Raw genomic sequence first — 8788 nt, 5'->3', positions numbered from 1 at the left:
TTCCTCTACTATCCTCCATCCCTTAGTATCCCCCCTTCTTCTATAAATCCCTACCACATTTACCTTCTGCTTTCCCACTTCAATTCTTCTTACCATACTATCCTCTCTTCTCCATTCCTCTCCCGTCCCGATGTCCTTGATGTTATTCCTTACTCCTGATATCATGCCTCCAGAGCTCCTACCTTTCACTTGATCACTTTTCGCTTCTTGCATTAACCATTTATATCTTATTGTTTCCTTCTTCTTCTTCATTCCCCCGTCTTTAATTCTATTATCCCATCCACGTTCTCAACTTCTCCCCTCTTCTCTAAACTTTCCATTCTTTCCTCTAGGCCCTCTAGTCCTTCAATTCTTTCCTCTATTCTTCTTACATCTTCCTTCCTTTCTTCCTCTTTATCACTAATCCCCTTTTCTAAACTACTCAATTTTTCCCATACATTATCTTTTTCTTTTCTCCATTCTTCTTCATACCGTGTCCACATTTCCCTTATCTTTGCCATTTCCACCAAGACCCCTTCCATTTTCTTGTCCATTTTGGTGTTTCTATCTTCATCTATTTTCCTACTCTCACTTAATTCCTTTCGCATATCTTCTAATCCTTTTCTTGATTTTTCCCCCATTTTCTTCAACACCTCTAAAATCTTTCCAAAACCCCCCTCTTCCTGTTTTTCTTCTTCCTCTGCTTCCATTTTCTTTTCTTTTTTACCTGTCTCTTGCTTTGCTTTATCCCCTTTCATGACAAAACCGTCCATCATCACCACCGACGCAAAGCTTACCCCCCTCTCCTTTTTTTCCTTATTCGTCTTTCTACCCCTTGTGTCCTTTCCGTCTTTTGCTTTCTCTCGATCCGCCTTTTGCTGCGTGTCTTTCTTTTTCGCCTTTGGAGAATCGAACACAGCGATATCACTGCCGGCTTCGCTTTCTGATCCCCCCTTACTCACTACACTTTCTCTCTCACTTCCCACACTTGCCCTCTCGCTCCTCGTCTCCGTTCTCTGCGACCCAACCGACTCTATCTGCCCTCTTTCTTATCTAGGCGGAGTCACGAACATCGACATCTCCTACTTTACCCACCTACTTTCTTTCTCCTTTTCTCTCAATCTCCTGTCACACTCACACTTTCTAACCTCACCCTTTTACCACTTTCACACTTTTACCTTTTTCTCGATTCAGCAACCACTCACTCCCAAATATTTTTTACCATATATACTTCATACACTACTACACACTTTTTTCACTACTCACTCTCTCTCCCTTCACAATAACCCTCAAAAAAATTCAAAAAATCAATGCAACCACGTAAACACGTGTACTATCAAACAGCACCGGAAACGGAAGCCATTATATTTTATTAATTATATTAAAATTATATTAAATTAATTATATTATATTAATAATAATATTGTTCTGCCTCAATAGAAAAAGGCTTGATTGTTTTTTAATAAAACTGACATTTTATTATTAAGAGTGAAGGAGAATAATTTTGATATTGATTTTACCCTTAATTAACACATTTATTTAATTTCAAAGACAAAATACATGGAGTAAGTTTCTGACAAAATTAAATCTCTACGTCTATTCTTTTCGGAAGTCGACCGAGTTCTGATCTCAGGTCCTGTTTAGGTACAGGGCCCTTACTCGAAGTACAGGCTAAATTTGGCAACGTCGCATTTAGATTTTGAAAAAGTGAAAGTGGCAACGTTGGAATTTGAAGATGGAAGGATAAATTTTGTACATAGATTTTGAGAAATAGTACAAATTGCCTATTGCCATCTTGACCGTTCTACTCAGGTACCTAGGGTTATAACCCAGTACCGCAATAAAATCATTTTCTCTACATACCGAAGATTTTGAAAGATTCAGAGGCTTACAAACTAACATTTTACTAAAAATATTTGTTCGAGAAATATTCGTTTTAAAATGTTTGTATTAAAAAGAATGACAAAAATATTTTTAATTGTTAAATATTGTTACTACGTAACATTCTGCCCCCCTTTGAATGCGTAGCTTTCAAAGAAATAACAATGTTTTTTAATGTCACTAACCACCACTGAAACACATTTGTTTTGTCTCTAATTGTTATAAATTGGTAGTGGATAGACACTTTTTAGCGAACGCTTATATACTCCAGTTGAACCTTGAACATTCACTGTTCGAATAATGCCATCTTGCCCTGGGAAGATAGCGGATATTCGGCCAAGTCTCCATGACAAGGGCGGCAAGTTGTCCTCCTTAAGCACGACAAGTGTGCCTATTTTGATGTCGTCTTGGTTTGAAGCTGCCTTCCATTTCGAGCGGGAGATTAGCTCATTGAGATATTCTTTGCTCCATCTATCCCAAAAATGATGACGCAGCTGCTGAGCGTGTTCCCAGCAATTCAGACGGTTTGCCGAAACATTTCGCAAATCTTTGTGTGGAAAAGTTGTCATGGGTGCCCCAATCAAAAAGTGACCAGGAGTCAGAGGAAGGAGATCATTTGGATCGGAAGAAAGTGGTGTAAGAGGTCTTGAATTGAGTATAGCTTCAATTTCAACTACATATGTATGTAGTTGTTCATAAGTTAAAAGAGTGTTGCCTGCGATGCTTGTGAAATGCTTTTTGAACGATTTCACCGCAGCTTCCCAGAGACCTCCAAAATGAGGTGTCCGGGGTGGAATAAAATACCAGCTAATCTTTTTCTGAACTAAAAAAGTTTTGAACTCTTCACCTTCTTCAAGAGTCTGAATTTCTTTATATAATTCTTTTAATTCGTTTTTAGCTCCAATGAAATTGGTAGCATTGTCAGAGGAGATGGTATGTGCCAACCCTCTCCGAGCAAATAATCGCTTCAAACAATTCAGAAAGGCCTCGGTAGTCAAATCACTTGCCAATTCCAAATGAATTGCCTTAGTGGCCATGCAAACAAAGACGCATACATATGTTTTTACTTTAGTTAGATTTCGATGACGTCGTTCTTTTATGAAGAACGGTCCGCAATAGTCAACCCCCACATTTAAAAATGGACGAGAGGAAGACAATCTGTTATGGGGTAAATTTCCCATTATATAATTGAGTTCTCGCGGTTTCGCTCGAAAACATTGAACGCATTGTTTGATTGTGTGCCTAGTAGCGTTGCGACCGTCAATAGGCCAGAATTTCTCTCTAACCCCGTACAGAGTAGCATTAGTCCCTGCATGCATGCGTGAAATGTGCTCGTCTCGAATAATAAGCTTTGTTAAAGCATGATTTTTCGGGAGGACTATAGGATGTTTTTGACTGTAGGATAGATCAGATTGGGAAAGCCTTCCGCCTACCTTTATCAAATTTGATTCAAAAAATGGATGTAGACTCACAAGACTACTTTTTGGATGAATGTTTTCCTTTTTTGAAAGAGCTTGAAATTCGCGTGGAAATGATTCTTGTTGCGCGAGTGAAATTAGTTTTTCGAGCGCTGCGTCGTATTCATCGAGGGATATTTTACCTGTGATTTTATTGCTATCCTTTTTGCGCTTGACTATTGATAACCATCGGAGACAGTACGCCATAACGTTTACGCAGGTTCTCAACTTACTGTGGTTTCGAACAATATTGCTGGGCCCATGAGTCTCTACCTTTGCGATCAGAGAGATTGGTGAGGGAGTTTTGACTTCAGGTATGTCTCGTTTTTCCAACTTAAACACAGGCCAACAATTTTCGTCTTGGCTTAACCACGCAGGACCTTGAATCCATTGCCTGTTATTCACAAACTCAAGAGGAGCTTGGCCTCGAGAAATTATGTCAGCAGGATTGTCTTGCGTGGGTACATGTCTCCAATCGTGATTTTGAGAATTAGATTGAATCTCAGAAATTCTATTAGCCACAAATGTTTTTAACTTATAGGATGGAGTATTTATCCAATTATGCACAATTGTTGAATCAGACCAAAGGAATTTTTTATTGATTTGAAACTGAAATGCTTCGACTGTTGATTTGTACAACTTTATTAATAGATTTGCTGCACACAATTCAAGTCGAGGTAAGGTGGTAGCTTTTAAAGGGGCCACCTTAGATTTTGCACAGATAAGAGCACAATGGTGCTGTCCTTGGCTATTAGTAACCCTGAAATAAAGACATGCCCCATAGGCCTTTTCACTGGCATCAGCGAAACCATGGATTTGAAGTTCAGTGTGATCAGGAGATAAGATATATCGTTTGAATTTTATCTCGTTTAAACATTGTAATTGGTTTCTGTAATTATTCCAGAAATTTTGAATGTCTAATGAGACCGGAGTGTCCCATGAAAGTTTTTCTTTCCAGAGATGCTGTATAAGAATTTTTGCGGACACAATTACTGGAGCAACCAAACCATATGGATCATAAATCGTGGAAGCTTCAGACAAAATAGACCTTTTTGTGGCAAGGCCTTTTGTTGAAGAGAAATTTACTGCATAAAAAATTGAATCACTAGATGGGTGCCAATGCAATCCCAATGCTTTTACTGATTTTGTAGGATCTAGAGACATAAAATCTTCTGGATTACTATTTGCTAAATCGTTAATTAGATCAGGGTGATTTGATGTCCATTTTCGTAAATTGAACCCACCGCGATTAAGAAGAACAATTAAGTCATCTCGTAATTCACGCGCTTCTTCTAATGTTTGCCTACCAGTTTGAAGGTCATCGACGTAAAAGTCATCTTTTAGAACTTCTGAGGCGATTGGAAAGTTTTTGGACTCGTCTTCTGCGAGTTGAGAAAGAGTGCGAGTTGCTAAAAAGGGAGCGCAGGAGGTTCCGAAGGTGACTGTTTTCAATCTATAGATTTTGATTGGCTCTTTAGGCGAATCTCGCCATAGAATTTTCTGAAAAAGACTATCTTCATTTGTGACACGAATCTGTCTATACATTTGTTCAATGTCTGCAGTCAGTACGTATTGAAAGCATCTAAATCGTAGGAGTATAGAAATGAGATTGTCTTGTACTGTAGGTCCCACCATTAGTGTGTCATTAAGAGAGATACCTGAGGTTGTTTTTGCTGAGCCGTCAAAGACAACTCTTACCTTTGTGGTTAAACTCGATGTTTTTACCACTGCTTGATGTGGAAGATAATACCCGTGATCGAGGGGTTCTTCGGGCGGAACAAGTGACATGTGACCAAGTTTGAGATACCAGTTAATGCATTCGGTATATTGATCCTTTAAAGAAGGATTCTTTTCGAATTTTCGTTCCAGTGCATAAAAACGCTGGAAAGCAGTGTTTCGAGAATTGCTCAATAATTCCCTTTTTTCGTTAAAAGGAAGTTTTACGCAATACGCGCCCGATTCAAGTCTAGAGACATTGTCTTTATAGTGTTTTTCGCACGCAACGTCATCTGCCGATTGAATTTTTTCATTAGATTCCGTATCTATATCCCATAGAATAGGTAGATCGCGAAATTTAATAAGATTACAAGAGATTTTTGAGCTGTTTGAACAGATCGGATTCGAAATTGAGCCGGTTAAAATCCAACCGAGAAGAGTTTCTTGAAATACAGCAGATTGTCCCTTGACGCACATTTGACCGGTTTGTAATAGTTGAAAGAAGAATTCAGCACCAATCAATAGATTAATTTCAGCGGGTTTGTGGAATTCTGGATCCGCTAGTTTTATACCATCCGGTATATTAATCCATTTTTTATCGATCGCTAGATTCGGCATGAGATCTGAAATCTCTTTGAAGATGAGACAAGACAATTCAAGTTTTGTGTTTGAATAACGCGACTTGATTTTAACGACGGTACTGTACTTCACGGAAGAGCTAATGTTTTGAGCACCAGGTAATTTAATGTTTACACTTCTTTTTTGTAATCCCAAGAATGATGCGAATTTTTCTGATATAGAATTGCATTGAGATCCCGAATCGAGTAGTACGCGACAAGGTTTAAATTCACCTTTGCTATTTGAAATATCAACCACAGCAGTCCCTAGAACAATTTGTGAGGTGATTTGCGCATGAAAACCTTGATATTGTGTTGATTGCGAAGTAGAAGGATCACCTATACCTGAGTCTGTTGCATTGACGTCAGAATTATTGACTTGGTTATTAGAACTTCTTTTTTCAAAATGAAGAAGAGTATTGTGTTTCTCGTTACATTTTTGACAATTAGACGCTTTGCAATCAATGGTTCGATGAGGGCCATTTAAACAATTGCGACAAAGAGAGGTCTTTTTAATCTCGTTATACCGTTCTGATGGTGACAATTTTAAAAATGTTGGACAGGCGTAAGGCTTGTGTTTTTCTTGACAAACAGGACAAGAATTAGAACATTTCTTTGATGACGCGTCAATTGTAGTTTTCATGCAGGATTGAGATTGCTTAGAATTCGATTGAGACTTATTGCCGTTTTTATTCGAGGCACATTTTTGAGAGGAATTCTGGTTTTGATTCAAATGCGAAGATTCGATAATCGCGCGTTGTTCTAGAAAACGAGTAAAATCATCCATAGTCGGCACTCTGGTAGAAATTAAACTTTCCTCCCATTTTTCGCGATTGTGATTGTTGAGATTGCTTTTAACTAAGTAAATCAGCATTATATCCCTTTGAGCATTGGGTGTAAGCAATGCATCAAGAGCTCGCATACGTTTTTGCAAATTATCTAATAAACCGCGAATAGATGAATTTTTTAAATTGCATGAGATTTCGAATAAAGATTTGACATGACTATCAACAATTACTCTTTGATTATCGTACCTTTGATTGAGAGCGTCCCAAGCTACTTTATAATTTTCAGCAGTGATTTCGAGCGAATCAATAACTTCCGCCGCTTCAGATTTTAAACAGGCCTTCAGGTAATAAAATTTGTGAAGTTCTGGAATAGAGGGATTGTTGTGACACATTGATTTGAACGCATCACGGAATGTAAGCCATGTTTCGCAAGAACCCTCGAATGTAGGAGTCTGAAGTTTAGGAAGTTCAAATCGCGATTTTGGAAATTGAGATATATCAACATTTTCAGTGCTAACCGGAACAGTGTTTTGAGGGACTGATGCTAACGACGTCATCGAAATTGTTCTTAAATGCCTTTTAGTTAAGCCGCTAACAGTATAAAATCTTTTTTCAAAGGATTCCCTTTCTGAATCATTTGTCGCCCTTTCTGTCTCATCAGTTATCAAATTATCAATTTTATCTTGCACATTGCTGAAAGCATCCCATAAACTGAGATGTCTTTGCAATCTACCATCTAAATCAAGAGACTCTAGATCTGTTTCATCATTGATTTCTTTTAAAACATTTTCAAAATTTGTTAGGTTACGTTTTATGCTACCGCGTAACTTTTTTAGTTCAGAAATAGTAGCCATTTTGTAAAATATTTTAATTTAGACTAAATTGGATTGTGAAGGACAGGATTTGAACACTTTTTGAATTAGAACAAGCGTGAAACTCACCACTTTAGAGATTGCGATAATTTCTGCAATGTTGACCACCGAAGATGTATTATGTTACACTCTGGTATCTCTGGATGTGGACCCTCTCACGTTGACTCAGGAACCTTTAAGCCTCGACTGGACCTCAGACTCGTTCAGTGATAAGTTTTGGCTTGGAAACCTCGTCTTGATAGAAAGGACGATGTGGAATGGATGTAGAATTCCACTAGTGCTGGCTGGCTTGCAGGTTTTGTTGTGGTGATTGCATCGAACTGACCGATAAAGATTGGAACTTTATATCAGTCTGCTGTCACTCACAAATCACAACTTCTCTCGTGTACAGTTCGAACAGAGATGCGTTTTCTTTAATGGATATAGAAAACGTTTTGAATGGATAGTTTGTATTTAAACACTCACTTTGCACACGAATTAATTAACTGCAAGTCCATAATTAACGCGAACTAGTTTTGATAAGACATATCCGGTGTATCCGGCTCGAAGGACCAAATTTTGTTCTGCCTCAATAGAAAAAGGCTTGATTGTTTTTTAATAAAACTGACATTTTATTATTAAGAGTGAAGGAGAATAATTTTGATATTGATTTTACCCTTAATTAACACATTTATTTAATTTCAAAGACAAAATACATGGAGTAAGTTTCTGACAAAATTAAATCTCTACGTCTATTCTTTTCGGAAGTCGACCGAGTTCTGATCTCAGGTCCTGTTTAGGTACAGGGCCCTTACTCGAAGTACAGGCTAAATTTGGCAACGTCGCATTTAGATTTTGAAAAAGTGAAAGTGGCAACGTTGGAATTTGAAGATGGAAGGATAAATTTTGTACATAGATTTTGAGAAATAGTACAAATTGCCTATTGCCATCTTGACCGTTCTACTCAGGTACCTAGGGTTATAACCCAGTACCGCAATAAAATCATTTTCTCTACATACCGAAGATTTTGAAAGATTCAGAGGCTTACAAACTAACATTTTACTAAAAATATTTGTTCGAGAAATATTCGTTTTAAAATGTTTGTATTAAAAAGAATGACAAAAATATTATTAATTGTTAAATATTGTTACTACGTAACAAATATTAATATTATTATTATTATTATTATTATTATTATTATTAAATTAATTAAAATTAGTATTTTCATTTAAATGTTTATTTATTTTAGTTTAATAATAAATAATTAAATTACTAAAGTTAATGTAATGTTATTTGTAGAAATGCAAGTACGGAATTTTTCGATCAGGAAAGTTGGTCCTTTATCGCCAGAAATACTTGAGGCAAAGAGTCCGTACTTGCTCTTACGGCCCATGGCATCAGTATTTCTAGTCAAGTCAGACCACATTTACTGGCAGTACTTGCCCTTGCGGACTCTGCTTCCAGTAAAGTTCGTAAATACGTCATCATTTTCGAGCAGT

General features: G+C 37.3%; 1 protein-coding gene across 1 annotated transcript; it reads right to left on the bottom strand.

The window, feature by feature from the left end:
• Window positions 1–248: 248 nt before the first annotated feature.
• LOC127280788 (uncharacterized) lies at window positions 249–7292 on the bottom strand. Its single transcript, XM_051304052.1, has 2 exons — window positions 2127–7292; window positions 249–995 (listed from the first exon to the last, which is right to left on the bottom strand). Exons 1-2 carry the CDS (start codon window positions 7290–7292, stop codon window positions 249–251), a joined length of 5913 nt encoding a protein of 1970 aa, XP_051160009.1.
• Between the last annotated feature and the right edge of the window lie 1496 nt (window positions 7293–8788).

The sequence above is a fragment of the Leptopilina boulardi genome, unplaced genomic scaffold (genome assembly GCF_019393585.1).
Source record: "Leptopilina boulardi isolate dan_hultmark-lab unplaced genomic scaffold, ZJU_Lbou_2.1 LbouV2_251, whole genome shotgun sequence".
In the NCBI taxonomy this organism is placed as follows: domain Eukaryota; kingdom Metazoa; phylum Arthropoda; class Insecta; order Hymenoptera; family Figitidae; genus Leptopilina; species Leptopilina boulardi.
The sequence above is the reverse complement of the archived record's forward strand: the minus strand, read 5'-3'. Positions and strand labels throughout refer to the sequence as shown.